This window comes from Diabrotica virgifera, chromosome 7, assembly GCF_917563875.1.
Source record: "Diabrotica virgifera virgifera chromosome 7, PGI_DIABVI_V3a".
Taxonomy (NCBI): Eukaryota; Metazoa; Arthropoda; class Insecta; order Coleoptera; family Chrysomelidae; genus Diabrotica; species Diabrotica virgifera.
The window spans coordinates 242,352,386-242,379,150 of NC_065449.1; the positions used below are offsets into that span (position 1 = coordinate 242,352,386).

At 31.4% G+C, this 26,765-nt stretch overlaps 2 protein-coding genes across 2 annotated transcripts in view; one reads left to right on the forward strand and one right to left on the reverse strand.

Moving 5' to 3' along the window:
- The window catches only part of LOC114329174 (collagen alpha-1(XV) chain), a gene marked incomplete at its 5' end in the record, with an annotated part of 898,386 nt that overhangs the window by 324,999 nt on the left and 546,622 nt on the right, over positions 1-26,765 (reverse strand). The window lies entirely within an intron of this gene.
- LOC114348692 (uncharacterized) lies at positions 1,227-5,102 on the forward strand. The gene is made up of 2 exons (XM_050655660.1): positions 1,227-4,639; positions 4,718-5,102. The coding sequence occupies exon 1, from the start codon at positions 2,193-2,195 to the stop codon at positions 4,224-4,226; it is 2,034 nt and encodes a 677-aa protein (XP_050511617.1). The 5' UTR covers positions 1,227-2,192; the 3' UTR covers positions 4,227-4,639; positions 4,718-5,102.

Sequence of the window (26,765 nt, forward strand, 5' to 3'; positions counted from 1 at the left end):
CATGAAAAGTAGTCGGAATCGGCAAAAAATTTGAAACTTTATTGTTTATTTATGAAGCATAACGTAAACAATTAACGTAAAAAGTGAAATTATGTATTGTTCATATCATTAGCTATACAATCCGTAAAAGTTTCAAGTTTTTACATTGTAAAAAACAAGAGAATTTAAGCGTTTTCCATTACAATCGTTTTTTTTTTATTTAAACAATTAATAAACATGAAAAAAAATTTTTTATTGGCTATTCGTGTATTGTTCATGCGAATGCATATGTCTGCAAATTTTCATTTATTTGCATTGAAGAAAAGGCAGTCAAATTAACGTCAAAGATTTGACGCAAACTATTGAGCTAAATAAAAGCGTTTAAAAATATGAATTTCACTTAAGAGTAAAGAACCTTTATTTTTCAAATAGAAGAATATTATTGCATATTGAAACACAGTTTTAACTTACGAGCAATTTTTTAATAATAATTTTCAATGTTGTGAAAAGTAAAGGTACTTTACTCTTGAGCGAAATTCATATTTTTTACATACCTCGTATAAAATTGATAAAATTTTATATCTTATAATTGCACCTTAGTTGTTCGACTATGTAGATCTATTTATAAAGAATAACTTGTTTTCCTAAAATTAATACTAACTGGGTTATCGTAATAAAAATGATGTTGGGTATCCGTAATTGGAAAAAAAAAATCAAAAAACTTTGTTTTGAATTAGAATAATGTAATTGTATATTATAACATAATTTTTAATTCCAAACAACTTTTCTTAATAACAATTTCCGTTACTGTGAAATATAAAGGTACTTTCCTCTTAAGCTAAATTCATATTTTTTGACATACCTCGTATATTGGTGACAAAATTTGATATCTGATGATTGAATATTAGATTTTAGACCATGTAGAGCACTTTATGAAGAATAACTTTTTTTCGTAAAATTGATAATAGAAAAGTTTTGCATATGGTTCCAATTAACTAGTTTTGATGGTTCCAAGTTACGCAGACACACTGTATACTAGGTACAAAGAAAATAACATAATAATAAGATAGTAGTATGATACCAACAGTATTGATTGTAAACAGGGCACATAAAAGACTGTTTTTAAAAGGTTTTTGGCTACATATTTTGCCCATTTTAGAGGTTAAATTAAGGCTTTTTTATAGGCTATAAATAATTTGAAGTAATTGAATCCTTCCTTTAGAATATTCAAATATGGGAAAAAATTAGTGATGTGAGTTGTAAAATTACATAACTTACGTTACATAAATTACACGTAACTTACGGTAATATTACATGATACCCGTAACTTAATGTAATTTATGTAATTTTTGGAATTTACGTAATTTATGAAATTTAACGTAACTTATGATAAATTTACATAAATTACCGTAATTTATGTAATTACTGGTAAAATTACATATATTATGGCAACTTATGCGCGCGCAATTGTCGTAAGTGCGGTGCGCCGGTGCCGGCGCGCGCGAACCAGTGGGTGCTATTACGCTCGTCGCTCGTTAGTCGTTCCTTAGTCTGAGTCAGGCAGGTTATGTTTACATTTCTGTTATTGTATGTGTAATGTGTATGTATAAGTTAGTTTTCGACTGTTCTTTCTCTATTCATTCACGCAGCGTTGGTTACTTTACATTTATTTATAAGGAAGCACAGAAACTATAAGGTAAGAAATATATTATTTCTACAAACAGCAAAACACGTGCCGGTGATGTCCATAGCAACCTTAGATTGGGAAACACAGGGGCGGGCCTATCGCATATCGACTGTACGTTAAATCTAACGCGCGTCATTTTATATGTGGCTACAGTACTTAATTCTGAATTCGGTTTACCAAGTTTTATTCGATTTTTTAGATTAGTTTACTGTACAATAACTATAAGAATGATAGGAGCAACGGGGTACTTGTGCATGTAGCATGTGTAATTGAATTACACTGACATAACTTACTAAATAAAAAATTTTGATAACGTTGAGGGCAAAATAATGTAGTTGTCCGATCCAGTATTCTGCTTATTCGAATTTCATTAAATTGTTACACAGATTCAATTTTAATCTTTCTTCTATTTAAGGATGCCTAACAATTTTTTATGCCCTCGTGCCCATCAAATACTTTGAAAAATAATGTTTTTTCCCTTCTTAATGTTTAAGTCTACCTGAATATTTTTTTTAGGTCATAAAACATGGTGAAACGTAAGACAGATATCTGGCTTTATTTTGAAGTGTTACCTGCGGGTTCTTCTAATCAAAAGACCATAAATGTGAGGTGTAAATTTTGCAAGAGTGTACATGCAAAAAATGCTACAAGAATGAAATCTCATCTTCAACAATGCACTTATGTGCCGCATATGATAAAACTTAAATTCAATATTTTAACTCCAAAGTCAAAGGGGAATCACTCTAAATTTCCATTTGAAACATCCATGAAAAAGATCACATCGGCAAAATTGGATAACGATAACACTGATGCTGCTTGTACATCATCAACGGTTTCCACAGCATCAACATCTGCTTCTGATAACATTCATGTGGAAACACCTGTTTGCACAAAAATCAACAGAATACAATCATTTTGTGATCGAATGACACACGAACAAAATAACGAATTGAATATTTTGCTTGCTAGAGCTATTTACACCAGTTCAGCACCACATTCAATTACCGAGAATGAAGATTGGAAATTGTTTTTTAAAAAAATTAGACCTTCATACACCTTACCATCGAGATATATGTTATCAAATCGTCTCCTGACCGAAGAGTACGAGCGAGTTGAAGTTCAAGTTAATGATAAAATTAAGCAAGCTGACAATTTATCATTGCAATGCGATGGTTGGTCCAACTTGCGAAATGAAAGTGTAATTAATTTCATTGTTACAACACCCGAACCGTTATTTGTCAAATCAGTACTAACAAAAGCAGAGAAGCATACCGCAGAATATATAACAAAATTAATGGTTGAAGTTCTGGAGGAGTATGGACCTAAAAAATTTTTCGCTATTGTGACTGATAACGCAAAGAATATGAGGAAGGCTGTGAGACAATGTGAAGAGATGTATCCCCATCTTGTATCATACGGCTGTTTAGCGCACACATTACATTTATTGTGCAGCGATATTTTGAAATTATCTTCAATAGAGACACATTTGTCACATATTATACATATCGTTAAAACTATTAACCAGTGTCAAGTACTGAGAGCTCAATTCACAGAAATAAGAAATGAGATGAAGTGTGGAGTGTCTCTTAGCCTACCTGTAAAAACAAGATGGGGTTCACATGTAAAATGTCTTCAAGATCTGACTAAATGCAAGTCCGTCCTACAACGTCTAGCAATATCTCCAGATAAAACAATTCAAGATAGAATACGCAGCGCAAAAGCAAATTTACTTGATGAAGGATTCTGGATAAATTCTAGCGCTCTTGTTGAATTGCTTAAGCCAATTACTGAAGCAATAACACGTCTTGAAGGAGATTCTTCGTCAATTCATTTGGTTTGTGAAACTTTCGCGAAAATCGGTAGTAACATATCTACTCATTTAGAATGCGTGAAACTAACGGATTGCGAAAAAACAGAAGCGATGGATAAATTTATATCAAGGAAGGAATACGCCCTTCAACCGATCCATTTTGCCGCAGACTTACTAAACCCTCGGTCTGTTGGTGCAAATTTATCATCAGCCGAAAGGATTGAAGCGATGAAATACATTACTACTATGTCAACCACGACCACGATAGAGATTGGTGATGAAGGAGTGTCAAAGATTACTGAGGATTTAGGAAACTATTTAGCTAAAACAGACTTTTTTGGCGAAACATTTTTATGGAACATACTCGATAATGTCTCTTTGGTTACATGGTGGAAAGGATTTTGTGGACATTCATGCCTCTCCAAAGTTGCAGTCAGGATATTGACAATGCCGTGCACTTCTGCGGCAACAGAGAGAAGCTTTAGCTCCCAGAGCAGCATTCATACGAAGAGAAGAAATCGCCTAACAACTCAAAGGGCAGCAAATTTAAATTATATACAATATAATTCAAAATTGCTGAAACGTTCACGACAACATCACATACAAAGTCAATATCCTATAGAAGAGACTGTACAGAACAACGTTTCGATAGAAGGTAGAAACTTACAGAAGGAGATAGAAGTAATTGAAAACCATATTTCCGAAGAGGAAGAATTAGACGAGGTAATTTTAAATTTAGGCATTTTTTAGATATGTGATATGTGCATGTGATATATGCAGTTTGCTTCTTTTCCGATTTTCCAATGCATTCCACCGTTTTCGAATAAAAAATTATAAATCTTATGTTTTCAGACAATATCATCATGGCATTCAAATACAACAGGAAATGGAAATTCCGACGATGATTTTAATTTTGCTGACTTTGCAATGACCGATGATGAAATTGATCAAAGAATGGAAACTAGGGAACAGAGACCAGCACGCATTTTGAGACAAAGCAAAGTGAACATTTTAGAAAACGTCTTAATGAAATCGGTAAATTAGTGTAAACACATACATATTTATTGTTTATATTCCAAAATTATCAATTTCAGGGTAAAGGCACAGAACAACCCCAAAAAAAAACGGAAGTCGAGAAGGATACTTCAGATGCCGAAAACAAGGTAGTTAGATCTGTATATATTATATTATAAACCCATTATTTTTACTCTCTATGTTTACACTTTCCTATTTAATTTCAGGATGCAGTTCTGGATTTGCCGGAGATAAAAAAAATTACACAAGGCTCATTGGAAGAGCAAACAATTGAAACTTCGACGTTTTATAACAAGAAGGTCTCCAGTTGTCTGCGAAAAAGGAAGTTGTGATTTATAAAAGCCGCTTAAAACAAAACTAAAGAACCTATGTTTTCATTTCTTTATTATTTGTATGTATTTCTTATCCACTTTTCTTTATTTCATAAGTATGTAGTTACTTTGTGTTTATTATATTCAATATGAATGCAAACAATTGATTTTTTAATACAATGAACATAAATTACATAAGTTACATAAATTACATCTGGTTTGTAATTTTTGGGTAATTTTACACGTGTAACTTACAATTTCTGAAATTACACGTAATTTCACATCGCTAGAAAAAATACGTTCAAAAATCCCCAAAAACCATGTATTTTCAAGGATTTTAAGGGCTTTTGCGGGGTTAATATTATTTTTTGAGATTGATAGAGCTTGAATCAATTTTTTAATTTTTTTACGTGTTTTGTGATTAACCCTCCGTTAGTCGCTATCGGTGTCACACACCGACGACAGAATTATTCATTCGGGATTTACAAAATAACTGTTTATTCTATCGCCACTTTTTGTACCTCTTCCTATCAACTAACCTAGTGTTAGTGTACATTCTTACTTACTTGGGTACAGTTGTGCGAGTTTTATAGCTATGTTCGGTGCAAGACTCCGTAGCGACTAACGGTGTGGTTATTACTTTATTGGCATAACTTGCAGTTCAGGTAAAGATTTAGCATCTTATTATTGCATTTTATCGGTAAGTTTTGGTCAAGTCTTATTTATAGATGTCCTTTGAAGCCGCACAAAAACGTTGGAATGGAATTATGGGAAATGGTTCCTAGCGACGATGAAAATTATTTTGACGATGAGGAAAGTGAAAATGAAAGCGGTTTTTTATTTTATATCTGTTGTTTTTCAATAAAACATTTTCAAAAATATTTTTTCAGTCATTCCTATACACAATATAAAATATCTGTACGAATTTTATAGCAATAACTATTTTTTTTTTAAATTGTCGGTCTCTGACACCGTAGCGACTTTTGATGCTCCGTTTATCCTAGCGACTAACGGAGGGTTAACAAATAAGACTCAGCCCAATTTTAATCCACCAGCCCCCTTCCCCTTTCACAAAAACGTCAATTTTTTTCGTTTTTTAGTTGGGATGCAATCAATTTAAAAATTTCAAAAAACTCGCACGCATAGTTTAGACTTTTACAAAACATGTCTATTTTTTATAGAACCATAGGTCGATTTCACATAACAACAAAAACAATAAAATGCAACAAAAATGCATTTTTGTTAATAAAAATAAAATATAAAATAATATTAAATTAAAAATTTTTTTGGGACCATTTTTTGGTTACGCCTCCGTGGCTTCTAAAAACGCAAGCCAAAGAGATGAAAATGGTTATTAATTTTTATTCCTATTAGTATTACTTCTATGTAGGGTTCCATTTTCGTTGAAATTTTTCCGCGCTGGACAGATAGGACGTGAATTGCAAATTATAGAATTTCCTCATCTTTCTAGCTCCAGCATCCGATTGGCTTGCATTTTTAGAATCCTTCTTCCTTAAGTTCCATCTTCTATCGAAGGTTGGAAATCATCATGGCAATGCGGACCCTGTTGACTGCCGCTCGAAATAGCTCTGCACTACTGCATTCGAACCATTCCCGTAAGTTCTTAAGCCAGGATGTTTTGCTTTCCTCGGATTTTGCCTTGCATAATAAGTTGTAATAATGAGTCTTTTTGCCCTGTCATCACATGTCCCAAGTACTCAAGTTTTCGTCTTTTGATAGTTAGTATTATTTCCGGTTGATTTCCTATCCTTCTAGTTACTTCCACGTTCGCAATTCTTTGAATCCATGATATTCGTAGGATTCTTCTGTAACACCAAAACTCAAAGGCGGCCAACTTATTCAAATGGACTTGTTTCAATGTCCACGCTTCCAAGCCATAAAGAAGAGTAGAGAACACGTAACATCGAAGCATCCTTAGGCGTAGCTCTAACCTTATATCCCGACAACAAAGAAACTTTTTAAGTTTAATGAATGATGCACGTGCTATTTAAATACGTGTCTTAATTTCTTTGGTTTGGTCTACATTTGATGTTATCCATATTCCTAAGTATTTGTAGTTATCCACACTCTCAATTACAGTATCTTCAATAGTTAATTGGATATTTGCGTGTGCTGATTTAGCTATGATCACGCATTTAGTTTTCTTTAAATTCATCTTCACTCCGCACTCATGACAGCGTTCATTAAGGCGTTGCATTACGTTCTGTAAATCATTGTTGTTATCCGTTATTATTACTATATCGTCTGCAAAACGTAAGTTGTTCAAAACTTCTGCATTGATAGATATACCTTCCATTGAATCTGAGAGCGCTTCTTGAAATACCGCTTCACTGTAGACATCGAAAAGTAGTGGAGACAACACGCAACCCTGACGGACTCCTCTCTGTATTTTGATATATTGGGTGTCCTCGTTGTCAACTCTTACCTTGGCAGTTTGATTCCAATATATATTAGATATAATTTTCATATCACGACTGTCAATATTTTTGCTTTTTAATATATCTACAAGCTTTTTATGTTGAACTTTATCAAATGCCTTTTCAAAGTCTACAAAACATAAGTACATATCCTGATTCATGTCCATGCATCTCTGGGCCAGCACATTCAAGCCGAACAAAGCATCTCGTGTGCTTATACCATTTCTAAAGCTAAATTGTATGTCACTGATTTTATATTCGAGAGTTTTAACAATTCTGCTGTGTATTATTTTCAGAAATGTTTAAGTGTGTGACTCATTAAAGATATTGTTCTGTGATTCGAGCATGTTATTGCACTTGGCTTTTTGGGAATTGCTACAAAGATCGATTGCAGCCATTGTCTGGGGATTGTGGCAGTCTGATATATTAGATTAAAGAGTTCAACCATTATATCAATACCATCTTCATCAATAAGTTTTAATAATTCGAGAAGCCACGAGAAGGTCATCGAAGCCATTCGAGATTTTAGAAGCCACGGAAGTGCAACCAGAAAATGGTCCCACTAAAGTTTTTAATTTAACATTATTTTATATTTTATTTTATTTTTATATTTAGTTGAAAACTTTGACTTGTATGTTGTTCTGAACCTATTTTCTTGTGGCATTTTTACAATTTTAACTATTTAAATGGGAAATAAGCCACAATATTATTAAAAAATGATTTTTATTAACGTTTCGACGCCCAAATCGGGTGCCGTTGTCAAAATACAAAATACTATTAATATAAACAAAAATGTTGTTGCTTAGTAAAAAAATTCTTCTAATAATTTATTTAATTTGACTCATTTATATTGGCAATTCAGATACATATGATACATTTTAAAGTAGAAGACTTTAAAATGATATTGCCAATATTTATGAGTTGCGTTCCTTGACAACTAGGACAAAACTAAATGTATCAGCTATAATGGAGTTATTGACATTATGTACTAATAATACCTATTTTCAACTAAATAATGAATTTTATAAACAAAATTTTGGTCTAGCAATGGGCTCCTCTTTATCTCCATTATTGGCTAATATATTTATGGAGGATTTCGAAACTAATATCATTTCTAAACAAAATTTAAAACCCACTGTATGGTGGAGATATGTAGATGATGTGTTTTCAATATGGCCTCATAGATCAGAATTGTTGGATACATTCCTGAATATTATAAACGATCAAGAAGAGACAATAAAATTTACGATGGAAAAGGAATATAATAATACCCTGCCTTTCCTCGATGTTTTAGTCTCAAAGAAGGATACTGGATATGAGACTCAAGTGTATAGAAAACCAACACATACCAACAGGTATCTCAATTACAAATCAAATCACAACATCAACGTTAAAAAGGGAATCATAAAATCCTTATATGATAGAGCCAAAATTACTTGTTCTAACGAAAATTCATTTTTAGAAGAAAAACAATTCTTAACATCTGTTTTGTTAAAAAATGATTATCCTTTATCGTTTATAAATAAGGAATTGTCAAGATTGGATCGAATGGAACAGAACAACATAGAACGGGATCCTACAACATTCACAAGAAATAATACGAGGAAAATATCAATACCATACATAAAAGGACTATCCGAGAAACTTAAAACAATAGGAAATAAATTCAACATTTCAACAACATTCAAAACAACCAACACATTGAGATGTATTCTATCTAAAACTAAACCTAACAATGAACAAGAAAAGACAAAGAATTGTATTTATAAAATACCTTGTGAATGCGAACAGTTTTATATAGGTGAAACATCAAGACCATTAAACGTTAGAATAAGTGAACATCAATCTTATATTAAAAATAGAGAATTTGATAGATCTCAAATATGTCAACACGCATGGGATGATGAACATAGAGTTCAGTGGAGAGGTTCAAGTATAGTCCTGAAAGAAACATATAGTAAAAAGAGAAAAATCAAAGAAGCGGCTCTAATTATGCTAAACGAAACCAATTGTGTCGCAAATTCCTCGGTGGAATGCAGTAGGATGTGGATACCCATACTGAAAGAGGAAGTCAATAGAAAGAAAATACCACAATTAGTAAGTCAATAGGCGAGTTAGTACATATTTTATATTTTAGTATTACTTATATATCCATGTATTATTGATATTATTTATAATTTAAACAAAATTATAGTAAAGTCAGAATTTGGTATTAATTTTGAGAGTAATTTAAATGTAAGACCAAATACTTACGATGTCGGGATAGTATCACGAGGTTTTTCCTGGTTTTCCCTCGTGATTTACTATGAGATCTCTAACGCGAGAATTTTAATGTCACCGTTGCATGTGGTTGTCTTTTTAAAGACAGATCACATGCTATGATTTTTTTGTGACGGATATTCTTGAGTTAAGGTTGATTTCGTGTAATTGAATGAACTATCTTTCAATAAAGTCGTCCCAGGAACTCAACTCATAAATATTGGCAATATCATTTTAAAGTCTTCTACTTTAAAATGTATCATATGTATCTGAATTGCCGATATAAATGAGTCAAATTAAATAAATTATTAGAAGAATTTTTTTACTAAGCAACAACATTTTTGTTTATGTTAATAGTATTTTGTATTTTGACAACGGCACCCGATTTGGGCGTCGAAACGTTAATAAAAATCATTTTTTAATAATATTGTGGCTTATTTCCCATTTAAATAGTTAAAATTTGACTTGTATCTAGCAGATGTCGCTATGACACCTAGACCATTTCGTTAGTTGCAATCATCTGGATTATTTCAGTTTGATTTAGAGATAGCAACATATTATGCATTCTCTGATAACAAATTAACGAGTTTTGAAACCGTTCGGTAAGGGTGCTTGTTGCGCTCTCTAAACGAACTGAAATATAAGACGGCTTTGGCTTCGTATTGCAATGAGATGAAAATGGTTATTCATTTTCATTTTTATTAAATATTTCTATTTAAAGAATTCAGTTTTCTCCCCTGTAAACATTTGTTGAATTATTTCATTTTTGCATCGGACATTATAACTCAGTATGATGTTTTTCCCCAAAAAACACAATTTTCTCATTGACGGAACTCCGATAAACAGTGCAACCAATACCGTTGATTTGGGGTTTCCCGTTAACCGCCGGACAGTAAATAACAAAAACTTTCGACAATGAAATGAAAACGCTACAAAAATGTAGTTTAGAATGCTCAATTCCAAACTTGCATCAATCATGTATTTGTTGCACATTTAAAAATAGCAAACTGCTGCCAAATTCCGGAATACGAATCAACATTGGACAACTCTCTAATTTTAAACTTGTGTTACACCAGTTGATGTAAAAAAAAAATCGAAAAATAATTTCAGATATTTCACATTTCAGAAAATTGCAAATAATATGATTAATCAGTTAAATGAGATGTTGGTATTTTCATCTTATAAAATTTACATTTACAGTTGAGTCCGGGAATCTTTACCCGTGCGTCATCATTTAAAGCATACGAAATAAGTCGATGATAAGTCGGAAATTGAAATTTACTAAACGCAACAGCAAGTCACTTACTGTCACTTGCTGTTGCGTTTAGTAAATTTCAATTTCCGACTTATCATCGACTTATTTCGTATGCTTTAAATGATGACGCACGGGTAAAGATTCCCGGACTCAACGGTACCTAATATTCGTTTTTTACTTATGCGTAATGTCATTTTAATTTCAACCATTTTATTAACCCTTAAGCTCCTAGCGTTACATATATGTAACGCAGAAACCGCTAAAATCTTAAGCCTTAAATTCGGGAAGTGATTCTAATTTTAACTAGATGGTGATGCAAGACTTTCAAGGGAAAATTGTTTACTAGTTTTCAGCAGTTAGTTTGAGGATTTGATATAACCTGTTTATTAAGTTGAGTGTTTTATGTGACGGTGTTTATTACTTATGGTAAAAATGGATCTCAAGTTTGGGTAAGTATATTTTACTATTCTTTTATTATTATATTTTGTTTAAAGTGTTTTCAATTGAGAATAAATTAATATCTTTTCGTATTGATAATACAAATTTTTAGAAATTTTATCCTGGTTTTGTAAAAAATGCCTTGGTGTTACATATATGTAACGCTAGGAACATATGGGAGCCAAAATCGAAACTTTTAGAATTATAACGTATCTTTTGTTCCAGAAAAGGGTTTTCTCTTTAAGAAGCGCTGGATATGATTAATGCCGGTGAAACTTTAGACGTTGATGCCATATATAGGTACTGAACCCCAGAATTGAATGTGCTTGCAGACGAGGAGTCTGGTGATGAGGAATATAATGATTTTAACAGGCTGTCCGAGAGAAATCTTAGAGCACCTGTTGAACTTGTTTTACTTGTGTTAATAGTGAAAGATATTTCGAAATACATGACGATATTAACTAGGCTCAGCCTTCCAGATCATCAGCAAAAGCTAAAAAACTAGTGAAAGAAAAGTTGAAGTTGATCTTATGGACCAGAATGTAGCTAGATACCAATTAGGAATTTGCTCTAAAAAATGGTGATGGTGTCTATTTACAGTCATGCTGGACATAATTATGGACATATTTTTCTATTTTCATTGATGCTGGACATATCTGGACATAGTAGATCCTATGATCCGATGCCACAACTAGAATTTCGAAGGTATCTAGTAACATAGATCTTACGAAATATGGTACCGAACCAAAAGATGCAGGCAGGCCATCTTCGTACAAAATAGTCGTAGATATAAGATACGATAAGATTGATCATCTCCTGAGCTATATTCGTGATAAGAAAACGAGACGTTTTGCAGATGAATACTGTAGTTCATATGTGCGTACCATGTGTTGCAAGTGCAATGTGGGAGTGTGGATCAAGTGCAACATAGATTTTCATCTACAATAACTTGATTATGATTTTTCATTTATATAGTTTTGTATTTGTTTGTTATTTTGAAATTTATAATCGAAAATATTTTAAATATTTTTGCTCCTATATCTTCCTAGCTTTAGATATTATGTAACGGCAATTTTCTAAGAAATCAAAAATAATTAAAAAATGTATGTATTTTGTTTTAGAACCTTCTCCTGAATACATCAAAATAAAAAAAATAAAATTCTAAGTAAATTAAATTTCAGGATCTTAAGGGTTAAGTTGTCTGTGGCCGCGAAGAAGTCAACAGACTTGTGGATCGTAACAGTATCATAATGGTATGGGTTCCAGGTTGCCAGGTGGAGACACCCGTGACTGATATCATAAGGGAAGAAGTGACAGAAGTTGGCAAATATGCTCAAAGCAGGAAAAGCTACTGATCCTCATAGGGTAGCACACGAGATAATAAAAAACATCACTGAGAATGTGCAGAGGGTTACTTATCCCGAAACGGGAAAGGAACTAGAAGAGCCTGGGGCGTAAAACCTATACTTATGCCTGTTAAATACTTTAGATAAGGTCTTTGACATTCTTGTGAAGACAATACTTATAAAGAGAGTAAGGGTTCAGCAAAGGAAAATCTGCGGTAGATGGCATATGTAGGAACAGATGAATGGTGGCTTTCTTGCTCGATATAAGAAATGCTTTCAATCGTCAGATTACTGGGAACCTTAACGATATCTCCCTATTTGCATAGAGCAAACTCTATGCTCTCAACAAAGTAAACACGTTCATAGGAAGCTGGCGACCGAGCAAACTAAAGATATGATCCTCATGAGTTTCATTTGAAACTGACTGTAACGTAGATGTTAATTATTGTAAATACAAATTATTAATACGAGTTTAAACTCATATGTAATCTGTAAAAATTGTATTTGTATTTACCGAGTAAATGTATTTAAGTAATGAATTTGTTAAATATTTCCTGTATGCTATGAATTTTCAAGAAATACATAAATATAATGCATAATACACCTAAAGCTGTCAATATGACATTAAATAAAAACACTAACGAATTAACACAAATATCATATCACAATCTATAGGGCTTTTCATTCACAGTCATTTGTTTCGAGCTTCTGTCATATGTCGTATAATCCGTGTATATGAATATTATACACAGATTATACAAATTATGACAGAAGCTCGAAACAAATGACAACCGATGAAAAGCCCTATGTAAACAAAATGTAAATAAAGCGAATTGCTTCGCACGTGACGCCATGCGCAAAACTGACCAGTTTTGATGGGCTATCTAGCATACCGGTGTTAGTGTATCGTGAAAAAACTGTTGTTTACGTCATTACGCCAACACTCATGACGTAATGTCCAAATATATTATAGCAATACGATCTATACTCTATACTATTCAATAGTTAGGAGGAGTATGCTCGGTTTGAAATTTAATACACCTCGAGACCTTGTAACATTAATTTTGAACCGTTTAATCTATTAAAATTTCAGAGATCAGTTTCTAGGAGTTGGTGTGCTAACAGGAATGTGCATTATTTAACCAAGCTTTGAATTTGAAAGTCCATTTTTAATTTTCTGTATGTTTTTAATTCCAAAATCAAAACGTAAAAAAATTAATTATTATCATTAGGAATGATTATGATTTAAAGTATAAATTAAACATGTTTAATAGGAATGGATTAAACTGTTTCCTATTTCTTTTTATCGTTCTTATCTATTATTTCGTGCGTTCAAGAGTTTTTCACCTTCAAGAACAACCCCGCCCATAATCTATCAATGTTTGAGCAACGGAGACTTTGAGCCTATTGTGTTTCCATGTTTATTCATAATCTACATAGCTAGGTGGGTTATAAAGTGGACGAAGACAATATTTTTATAAAACAACTCGATGTTTTCATCAGTGTGTTGTGGTTATTTCTTACTGACTTTATGGACATATACTTGCATGATATTGAGCTTGATCGTGGTTGACAAGTTGCTATAGCCTGATCCATCTAATACAGGTGTGAAACTCATTACATAAGGCCATCGTTACATAATTCGCAAATATTTTACGGCTATCCCCACTTTTTCTGTCTTTACACGGCAAATTACGTGTAGTAAAATTCACACTGGTATGGATATGTAAACATTACTAGAATGTCATTCTACTAGACAATGTCATCATTAACTTAAAGATATGGCTTTTGAATGTTCTTGGATAACTGTTATTTGTATAATTGCAAATTATTAATTCAGTTAAAAAATGTGATAATTTTTTCACTAAATATGTATTCAGTGATTGTAAAATAATTTATATGTACAACAAAAAATAATACTCAATCGAGAAAAGAGCAAAAGTGTTAAAATGATTTTTAATAATATATTGTTACTATGGAACGCTTACAATTTTGAACATCTTCAACAACAAAATACTTGGATCACAAAATATATTATCCTGATGTATTCTCTGCTTGGATCTTCCACAAATATTACACAATAAATAACTTTTTATTAACTTCACGTCTTAAATCAATTATTTATCAAATACACTATAATATATCAATATTATTTAATCAACAACTCAAAATATTCCCGATGCCATGTCAAATATTTAAAATTGTCACTGATTGTCACTGTCTGACTGACAATATGCTGACAATATTCTATTCGACTGAGTGCGTTGTAAGACAAAGATAGATTTGGAAAATATTACCACGGACATTGTGTTAATTTTTTTCGAATCCTGAAAAAACCAATAAATATTTTTGAAAAATTTAAAAGCGGAATGAAAGACTAAATTATTACCGAGGGTCGAAAGTCCCTTAGAATAAATAAAAAGTTTATTTTGAATGAGATATTTGAAATTAAAAATCACACTAAATTTTCTCTTAGCTTTTGATTCCTGTAACTTATTAAAATAAACATTATAGAAGTTCTCTGGGACTTTCGGCCCTCGCTCATAATGTAATCTTTCATTCCGCGTTTAAATTTTTCAAAAATACTTATTAGTTTTCTCAGGATTAAAAAAAATGAATCCCCATTTGAATAGCATTGCAGCCGAAAATACGTACCCATCCCCATACTCATTCATTACTATTGAATAAATACAGAGTATAATTTAGTCATTATTTAGCGAATAGTTGAAAAATTAGGCCAAATAATACCAAAATTTATTGTTAACAATTTTTTATTTTATCCAATAATTTATGATGATCATAGTTGGCGTGAAATATTTGACACATATTTTATGTCCTAGTATTTATTGTAAAATGTATTTGCTAAAAAGATATTTGATACCAATCAAAAGCAAATCAATATCGAGTCCGAAGGCCGACAAATTGGAGAGAAAATAATGTAAATGGAATACATATTCAATGTTCGTGTTTACAGTACTATGAAACAACACATCATGATATCGAATAGATAAAGAAGTGAAGAGGTTGTGGCTTAAGAGAAGCAGACAACTTGAAACAAATCTACCTATCTGTAAATAATAGTTATAGTTAGGAAGTTGATTTTAAGATAAATCAAGATCAATTGATGAAAAATTTGCTGATTAATTACACATGTTGCATCGAAAAAGGACAAAATTTTGATGTATGATAATATTTTTTTCATTTCAGCTGTACAAAATAAATTGAACCAAATGGAACCAGTCCGAGATACTTTTTTAAAAATGTCGAACGTACTTGGCAGCCACCATCTTGATGTTAGCAATGACCTTCGCGTTCGCATGACATATTGCTGTACCTTTCCAGTCCTACTACTGTGTGGAGTAGAAGCGTGGACTCTAAGTGAGGCTATACTTAAACGTTTGGAAGCTTTTGTGATGTGGGTATACATATAACCACTAAGGAATCTTTCTCGGAGTTTACCAATATCAGTGCCAATGGTTTGTTATTGTGCAGACTTCTCAATAAAGTTTTTTATTACTAGTAAGTGGTCGTCAGCGCTGTATCTCGATTTAAATCCAGCCTATCCCCTATGTTTACAGAAGTCCAACATACCCTAACTTACTTTTTGACAATTCTTGTTAATATATTTTTCTCTTCTTTATTTTTTTAACTTTGACGACCACCAGGTCTCCCTATTCTTAAACTTGTTTCCTGATGCTTTCTAAGTATTTCAATAGCAGTATCGCTAATAATACTGGCCATATTTTTCCAAATTGTAGTAGAATTTCTTTTTAAGTTTCAGCTTATTTTTTTTTCTGCTATTTTCGCCCCGAATCTTTCTTCTTGCTTCTTTCTCATATTTTAACATCAACTACTTTATTTTATGTGGTCTTTCTTAATATTTTTGGTTTTTTAGGACTAGCAATACTATCAACATTGCATTTAAAAATTTTTCAACAAGTTATTGGCCAATTCTCTACACAATCTTTCTAGCTGATTTCCAAACTGGAGAAGAATCCTAAATCGCAACATTCGCAGATGACACTGCAATTCTGGTCAAAAACCCAGATCTCATACAGACAGCTGAGATATTTTAACAAAACATACATTTAATTTAAATATGGGCTAAGGAATGGAAGATAAAAATCAACGAAACAAAACAAGTTAACTTGTTAAAGTCAGTTTAATAAATGTGACAAAGAAACACCAAATATCCTAATAAAAACAAAAACAATCCCAAAAATGACTTTGTAACATATCTTGGATTGCCCACATCTTGACAAGAGGCTAACATGGAGAACACATTTAAATAACAAAATATTAGTCTATAAAGTAATCACTCATCCTATCTGGAAGTACTAGGTCTGGATCCCGCGTATGAAAAAAAAAGTTGATTAATAGCAAGCTGAAAATATGTTAGTAGCTTAAGGGTGTCTAGTCGGATAAACATTGATATATGGGAACAGGAGTAGTTTTAATTGTGGAACAAGTTAAAAATTTGGAACGGTCAGACCACGAAAACGGCACATTTATTTTGTCCGACAGAATATACTTAAACTCTCCGAACAGAGATTAAACTCTCATGCAAAAATCAGACTGCTATTTATCACCTGTCATAATTCCTGTCATTTGACATATTCTACATGTTCCACTCATTACAACGCCCATTTGGTGTTAAATAGCAGTCTGATTTTTACATGAGAGTTTAATCTCTGTGCGAAGAGTTTAAGTCTGTTCTGTCCGACAAAATACATGTGCCGTTTTCGTGGTCTGACCGTTCCAAATTTTTAACCTGTTCCACAATTAAAACTTCCACTGTTACAGTGTTTCCATATATCAAAGTTTGTCCGACTAGACACCCTTAAGCTATTAACAACTTTTCAGCTTGCTATTAATCAACTTTTTTTCCATACGCGGGATCCAGACCTATACGGGATATAACTGTGTCGAACTGCAACAGATAGCAACCATAGCGATTTCAATCTAAGGTACTTAGTGCCATCACTAGGGAGCGGATTTTGTGCTAAATGCATATTGCATGCATAATATTTCTTATATTTGAGAACTTTACTAAATGTTGCATATTTTAAAAAACATGCATAATTTGTACCTTTAAAAACATTTAAGTCCAAAAAATATTTTTAATTTTTTAATTCGACACAAAATATTTCCCCGCACAGGCTGTTCTATTAATTCGAGAACTACCTAAAGAAAGACGGCTCATTCACTGCCTTTTCATTTTTTTTTTAGAAAATACCCGATCTTTACACAAAGTACTTATTTATAGTACGCCGTTATAAAATGAGTGTAGGATGTTAAATTGATGAAGGATGGTTTACCGGGAAATCCGAATTTTATTTACTTTTATTATATTTAGTAGGTACCTATAATCCTGGTGATTCTTTTAAATCCTCTATTGTTAAGAGAATTTACACCTTTAACCATAGTTTCACGATTTTCTAACCGAAATTATTAACGGAACATATTAGGGGTGAATTCCCTGATATAAATGTACTAATAAATAGCGTAAAAAAAGTATTCGTTAAAAGTTCGTTACGGATCCAGTTGTACAGGAACAAATTACCTAATGTACCTTTACCTCCAGAACCAGTACTGACTAGGTGGAGGACTTATTTGGTAGCTGCAATTTTTTATGCTGAACATTTTGTCGCAATTAAGGAATTGCTTTTAGAATTTAACGCCGAAGATAGTGCTGCTATTATAAAGGTGCTGCTATTATAGTGCTGCTATTATAACATATTGTTAAAACAACTTCATTGGCAAATCAGCTAACTTTTATCAAGACGCATTATAGTTTTATAGTAAAAACCACAAATAATTTAGAAAAGCGGAAAATGTCTTTAACAGAGTCCGTCGAAATTCAGTTAAAAAGAAATTAGAATTGGTTCAAGAAAAAAATAATGGCTTTAAAACTTTGGAGGACATACGCGAAATTTTTAATGGACATTTTGAAATTGATTTTTGTGCAGAATTTTCGGCTTTAACAAGTTATTTTAAATACGCCCCAATTACTTCTGTTGATGCTGAAAGGAGTTTTTCAAGTTATAAAAATATTTTATCTGATCAAAGAAAATGTTTCCTCGTAAAAAAAATGGAAAAACACATTGTAGTAAATTATAATCGAAGATATAATAATATATTATAGTGATATTGTTGTTTTATTTTAAATTGGTAACTATTGGTATGAGTTTTTGTCAAAAATGTGAATAAATTGCATATACAGTATGTCCCTGTAAGTTGTATCCATATGGTAAAATTTTTTATTATTAATTTTACGAAAAAAGTTATTCTTTATAAAAAGCTCTGCATCGTCCAAAACCTGAGATTTAACCATCAAATATCACATTTTTTGAATATTATACGAGGTATGTCAAAAAGTTTGAATTTCACTCAAGAGTAAAGTAGCTTTATTTTTCACAATATTGAAAAATGATATTATGAAAAGTTGTTTGGAATTAAAAATTTTATTCTAGTATGCAATTAAATCTTTCTAATTGAATTTTTTTTTGAAAAATTATGGGTAACTACATTATTTTCAGTTATTTTAATTCAGATAACTCTTTTATTATTAATTTTACGAAAAAAAGTGATTCCTAATAAAAAGTTCTGCATGGTCTAAAATCTAAAATACAACCATCTTTTGTCAAATTTTATCAATTTTATACGAGGTATGTCAAAAAATATGAATTTCGCTCAAGAGTAAAATACGTTTATTTTTCACAATATCAAAAATTGTTATTATGAAAAGTTATTGAGAACTAAAAACTATGTTTCATGTAATTACATCCTTCTAATTGAAATATTCTGAACTATAAAGGTACTTTACTTTTGATCTAAATTTATCTTTTTTGAAATACCTCGTATAAAATTGATAAAATTTGATATAAGATGGTTGTATTTTAAGTTTCAGACCATCCAGAACTTTTTATTAAGAATCACTTTTTTTCGTAAAATTAATAATAAAAGAGTTATCAGAATTGAAATAACTGAAAAAATGATAGTTATCCATAATTTCTCAAAAAATTTTTTTTAATTAGAAGGATGTAATTGCATATTAGAATATAGTTTTTAATTCCAAACAACTTTTCATAATAGCAATTTCCAATATTACGAAAAATAAAGCTACTTTACTCTTACTCTTGAGTGAAATTCAAACTTTTTGACATACCTCGTTTAATATTTAAAAAATTTGATATTTTATGGTTAAATCTTAGGTTTCGGACCATGCAGAGCTTTTTATAAAGAATAAGTTTTTTTCGTAAAATTAATAATAAAGAAGTTTTCCATATGGATACAACTTACAGGGACATACTGTATAAAAAATAATGATTTTATTTGAAATATAATAAATAAGATTTGTGGTTTCTCGAAATGCGCATTTTTTGAATTTTTGTGCATATCTTGAGCATATTTCGTAATGTTTTACTGCAGATATATGTGCCTATTTCCTCAAAATTGATCGCATATAAATCCGCTCCTAAGCCATCACTGATGCGCCGTGGTTCATACCAAACGCAGACATTTACAGTGGCTTGAAGATCGAAACAGTGAACCAAATGATTGCTATAAGCAGTGATAAATATTTTAAAGGGCTGGAAAAGCACCCCAATGAATTAGCAGTGAGTTTATAGGATAACACCACACAACTAAATATATTAAACACTACAAGTCCACTAAACCTACATTTAGAAAACTAGCGTCTAGACTTAGTTTTAGTTCTTAGTAATAAACTCACTATGAGCTGATAGTCATTGGACTAAAACTCTTGCTTACATATTTCAATAAAAATTATTGGTGATACTTCTTATGTAACATATTGTGTTTTAATACAAATAAAAAACTAATTGACCACCCTGTATAATTTATAGTCGTCATATGCACGACATCGTTACATACGTAGGTATTAGAATTATTTTTAATTTGCGAACTTGGCCACTAATTGCAGTGTAGTGATATTTCAGAGATATTTCATTTTTTTAATATGTTTGCGTGAAAAATGATAACATAAATTTAAAAAGTCTAAGCGTATACTTGTCAACCCTAAACGAGCGTTTTATGTCACTGTAAATAGGGTAATCGTCATACAATGTAATAGCTCTGAAAAGTACAATTTAAGTCATACTATAAAATTATTAAAAAGAGACAAATTACTACATTATCATATAGAGGGTGTAACAAAAATAGAGGTCATAAATTAAACCACATATTCTGGGACCACAAATAGTTCGAATGAATCTAACTTACCTTAGTACAAATATGCACACAAAAGAAGTTACAGCCCTTTGAAGTTACAAAATGAAAATCGATTTTTTTGAATATATCGAAAACCATTAGAGATTTTTTGTTGAAAATGGACATGTGCCATTCTTATGGAAAGAACATGTTAACGAAAAATTATAGTGAAATTTGTGCACCCCATAAAAATTTTATGGGGGTTTTGTTCCATTAAACCTCCCCAAACTTTTGTGTCCGTTCCAAATAAATTATTATTTTGGTGCCATTAGGTAAATTCAATATTTTTAAAACTTTTTTGCCTCTTAGTATTTTTTCGATAAGGCAGTTTTTATCGAGTTGTGGCTTCTTTTTTAATATGTCTACATAAAAATTTTATGAGGGTTTTGTTCCTTTAAACCCCCCAAATGTTTGTGTACGTTCCAATTAAACTATTACTGCGGTACCATTAGTTAAACACAGTGTTTTTAAAACTTTTTTGCCTCTTTGTATTTTTTTGATAAAGCATATTTTATCGAGATGTGGCTTCTTTTTTAATATGGTTCAAAATATACTTAAAAATGTAAATCATAAATAAATTTTCATATTATTACCAAGTCTCCATAATCGTACTTTACCATATACAAATATGTGGTGGATTTGACAAATATTCAAATATCTCAATAAAAACTGACTTTTGGAAAAAGTACTAAGAGACAAAAAAGTTTTTAAAAACTTGTGTTTAACTAATGGCGCTACAATAATAATCTGCCATAAGAATATCACATGTCCATTTTCAATAAAAAATCTCTAATAGTTTTCGATATATTGGAAAAAATCAATTTTCATTTTGTAACTTCAAAGGGCTGTAACTTTTTTTCCGTGCTCATTTGTACTAAGGTAAGTTAGGTTCAATCGAACTATTTTTGGTCCCAGAATATGCGATTAAATTTATGACCTGTATTTTTGTTACACCCTGTATAGACAGTATTCATCGTTAAAATGAATACTCAGGTAGGAAACAAACTGTTTAAATCAATTTTAATAAAAATTAATTTTGTTTGTCACTTATAAAAAGAAACTTGAAAATTTTAAGGATAAACACCACAAAAATAAAAGAAAAGGATCATACAATTATAGTTATGCAGTTCGTAGTGCTTGAAAAACGGTTATTCGATTATAGCTAGAATATTTCGAGAGTCATCATAGGATAATAAAAATCATAATTTCTTTATTAAATTCTTTCATCAGAAGAAATTATATTTGATTAATAAATCAAAAAGATAAATAATAACTATATCGCAACCTAAAAAGTATTTACAAAAAAATGTCTTCTCTTTAAGATTAAAATCAAGACATAAATATCAACAACTTATACGTAACCATCAAGCAGATTCTTGCTAAAACTTGGATTTTCACAAGAACCTGCCACATCCGCCCAAATGCAGGGCTTGCCCAAATCCAGGTATTCACACAAGAGATCAATGCAGATTTGTAACAAAAATATATTACTCTGAATACTTCCCTGACATTACCCAGGGTTTTGGTAAGGTCATCCGGCCATGTCGTGTTCTTTTGTACAAAATTCAATAAATTATATGTCTTAATTTGTTTAATGACCTCAAAACATATATTACACATAGTTATTTTCTTCTTTAATACCACAAAGACTACAAAGAAGAAAACTTCAAAATTTTACAAGATCCCATGTATGAAAATGTTCATGTAATACTGTACATAGGTAGCAATAGAAAGATTTGTGAATAGTATTCTTCTTTATTCTATGGTTTAGAGATTTAGGCATTAATACAGTGAACAGTAAAGTGATCTAAGAAATCTAAGTAAAGGCCCAGAAGACTAAATTTCTCAAAACATTGAAGATTGACACTATTTATTGATGCTGCTAAGATTAGTTTGATTAGATGTAAAATAGAAATTGATGGTATCAGTACTGAATAAGTAATGGAAATAAAATAACTTTCAATTACATTGTCAACCTACGGAGACTTGGTCTACGGAGCCTATATGGCAAAAAACACATATTAACACTGACATGAAGTCAAGAATTTAGAAAGCCAGTGTAAGACCAACAGTGACATGTGCATCCGAAATAATACCCGATACAGCCACAATACAAAGACTACTGGAAACGGCAGAGATAAATACTGAGAAGAATTACAGGAAATACCCTGAGAGATCGAAAAAGGAGTAAAGACATTAGAAGACAATGTAACGTAGAGTCTATAAACGAATGAAGACTAAATAGAAAAAAGAATGGAATAACCATATAAGCAGAATAGAGAAAACACGTGCGGTAAAAATAGCTAAGAGATAAATCACCAATCGGTAGAAGTATCGGCCGACGCCGACCGCGCAAAAGATGGAGTGAGTGACAAACTTCCATAAAGGTATCAATAAACCAATGTACAAGCAGCCTTGCTTATAAGGAGGAATAAAAAAAGAAAAAGATTAGTTTGAAAGCTCAGCCCAAAAATATCGTTATCATACATGAAAACAATAGGAAAATTTTGTTTTTGCAGACCAGTATTATTACACATCGCTGGAGTTTAAACGAATTTGTGAAATAAACACTATCTGTAAATACTTCTACACTAAAAACAATTTCAAACATTTTCTGTAGAAACTGTGTTAAGGATATATCACAGAAATATGCAATTAACACGTACAGAGTAATAACAAAATTCCTTGCAGCTACCGACGATGGTTTAGAGTTAGAGCAAAAATGTGAGGCTATTAAATTTTTAAGACTGACAGATTTCTATTAAGCGTTGTAAAAGTTAAAACAAAGTTAATGAAAATATTTGTTTTCAAAATAAATATTGAGATATTGAACGGATAATGTGGTGTAGGTACTTAAAGAACTAATTATTTAAAAAACTATAACATCTCATCAATAACAATAACGTTGATGCTCTTTTAACAAAGGGAGCCAAACTACTCGTTGTACTAAAATAATTTCAGAGTTGTGTGAACTGTATTATAGGTGTGGTTAAAATGAATTCTTCTTCTTTTAGTGGCTATTCGTTTCGAATATTGGCGATCATTCTGGCTATAATTATTTTATTAACTGATGCTTTAAATAGATTAGTTGTTGTTGCGGAGAACCATTTCCTCACGTTCTTTAACCATGATATTCAAATGAATTAGGAGAGGTAAATCAATAAAATATAAAGGAAAAGATTCCTCTCATTGGCTGTACACCATAATAAAAAACTTACTAAAGAAGTAAAACTTGACTTGTAGGTAGATGGTATATAAATTTATTAAAATTATTATCTAAAATGATCCAAATTGGATTGAAGTGAGTACATCTATACTGCCGTGCTAAGCCCAAAGGCGGTAACTGATTTTTTATCGAAAATGAGATTTTTGTATTTCTAGGTAGGTTTCATTATATTATAATGCTTCTACAACTCCAAAGACTTGGTAAATATATTCTAGATACCCATTATACCTAATACTTCTACAACTCCAAGAACTTTGTAAATATATTCTAAATACCCTGTTCTACCTAGAAATACAACAATCTCATTTTCGATAAAAAATCAGTTACCGCCTTTGGGCTTAGCACGGCAGTATAGTACAAAAAACACACAAACGTTTTCGGACCAATCAGTCCATCATCAGGTAGAAACCTAAAATAAGCAAACCACTGTATTAAAAAAGAACAAGATGAAATTTTGACTGTTAGAAAGTTATAAAAAATTAAAACATGTGGTTACTTACTTTAGATACAAAGTAGTTGGAACCAGCTACATAATTAGGTCAAAAGACCTTAATATCACAATAATTAGGCCATTTCGGCTACAACAATGTCGACAATAAGTCGATGTTTAAAGAATTTAGAAATGTAGCGGTACTTTAGTGTGGTCTTCATCTTGGCTTCAAACTGACGACTGAAATATGACATTGAACGAATATTGACAAGACCTTCTAGGTAGGGAATTTTATGTGTATGCAGTTATGTTATTATTAATTCAAATTGTTTATTCTCACTCATTTATTTAATAGCTAATTAAATTCATTTATTTAAGTAAAAAATATTTTTTGCATTTCAAAATATAAAATAACTGCATACACATAAAATTCCCTACCTAGAAGGTCTTGTCAATATTCGTTCAGTGTCATATTTCAGTCTGTCAGTTTGAAGCCAAGTTGAAGACCACACTATAGTACCACTATATTTCTAAATTCTTTAAACATCGACTTATTGTCGACATTGTTGTAGCCGAAATGGCCTAATTATTGTAATATTAAGGTCTTTTGACCTAACTATGTAGCTAGTTCCAACTACTTTGGATCTAAAGAAAGTAACCACATGCTTTAATTTTTCCTAACTTTCTAACAGTCCAAATTTCATCTTGGCTTTTTTAATACAGTGGTTTGCTTATTTTAGGTTTCTACCTGATGATGGACTGATTGGTCCGAAAACGTTTGTGTGTTTTTTGTACTATAGATGTACCCACTTCAATCCAATTTGGATCATTTTAGATAAAAGTTTTAATAAATTTATATACCATCTACCTACAAGTGAAGTTTTACTTCCTTAGTAAGGTAAATCAATGTTATAAAGACAATAGTTTCATTAATTTTATAAAAACGCTTACCAATATTATAGTCTGGGAGGTAGTGTCCCGGAATTGTGCCAGCTGACACATCAGTTGTTATTAAGCTTTGGAACAACTTACTGTCGATAAGGATTTCGAGTTGTCTATAAGAGATTCACGGTACTTATCACGTGTATATACGATACTGTCTCTGTTTAACTAGTCGTTGTCACCAAGAGAGAAGAACGGAAGATCTACAACGGAAACCACATTAAGAGAGAGAGAGAGCGATTTTGATTTGTTTGGAGGAATTTAAAGTCAGGAGTAGGAAATATTACTAAAGATTGGCGTAATTAATGATTTGGAATTGAGATTGGGAATTATAGGAGTGATACAGCGAAAAATAAAATACTATTTTTCTATTTGATCTCATTAGGTGTGTATATCTGAATGCAACCCAAACCAAACGCCAAAAAACGTGTCCTGAATGTTTCACACTCAAGTGGTAAGCGTACAATGGTGCCATCTACTTCGATGGCTAAGAACTAAAATTGTTTATTAATTATCGTTTTGTGTCCGTTGTATTACCCGAAATATGCAAATACTATATTATGTCATTGTTTAATAATAGCAATAGAATGAACCTTCTTCTTTCATAAGCTACACGTAGAATTACTTATTATTTTCTGACTTATATTGTTTGTAACTTACAAAATCGAAAACTGATCGTTTTTACCTTAATCTGTTAATAACTAATTAAGTCCAAAAAATAGACTGTTTTTTTACTATAATTTTAATTTTTATGTTTATTTATGTCAATAACTAATCCTGTCAAAAAAATCAACATTGTAAAAACACGAATATTTCACGGCCAAGTAATGTTTGAAATTTAATTAAGGTCAGTGGCTTTGGATGAGGTTAATAACATTTTTATTCAGATTTATTATATAGAATATAGAGAATATTTTATACTAATTGTATTAAGGGTGGTTAAAAGTATATCACAGCCTAAAGAGATCAGTGTCACGAAAAAAACTTTATTTCCTGGACTATATGTGTACGTGAACTCGTGCTTCATTGTAATACACTACACCACACTTTACTACTTTTCTCATTATATGTAGTAACCGTTCCATTCCATTTATGAAATCGTATAACATGAAGAGTTATACGATTCAAACGAAATAACTCCGGTTGGGACAGTTCAAATAAATACATATTTTACACGAACTTTCTTAATTAAATTTTCAATTTCAACTGGTATTTCCAAATGAAATGTAAACACATATGACCTGGTAGTACGTAACTCAAAGACCTAAACATGCTGCGGCGTGCATACTGGCGCGGACTAAACCGCCGCCCCAAACCAAATTTCCAGCTTTGTAACAAACAAGGCCTTTGAGATTTCAATTACTGCAACCAAAAACA

What these genes read in the sequence shown, in the direction of transcription:
- LOC114348692 (XM_050655660.1), top strand. Translation starts at nt 2,193, where the DNA reads ATGGTGAAACGTAAGACAGATATCTGGCTTTATTTTGAAGTGTTACCT.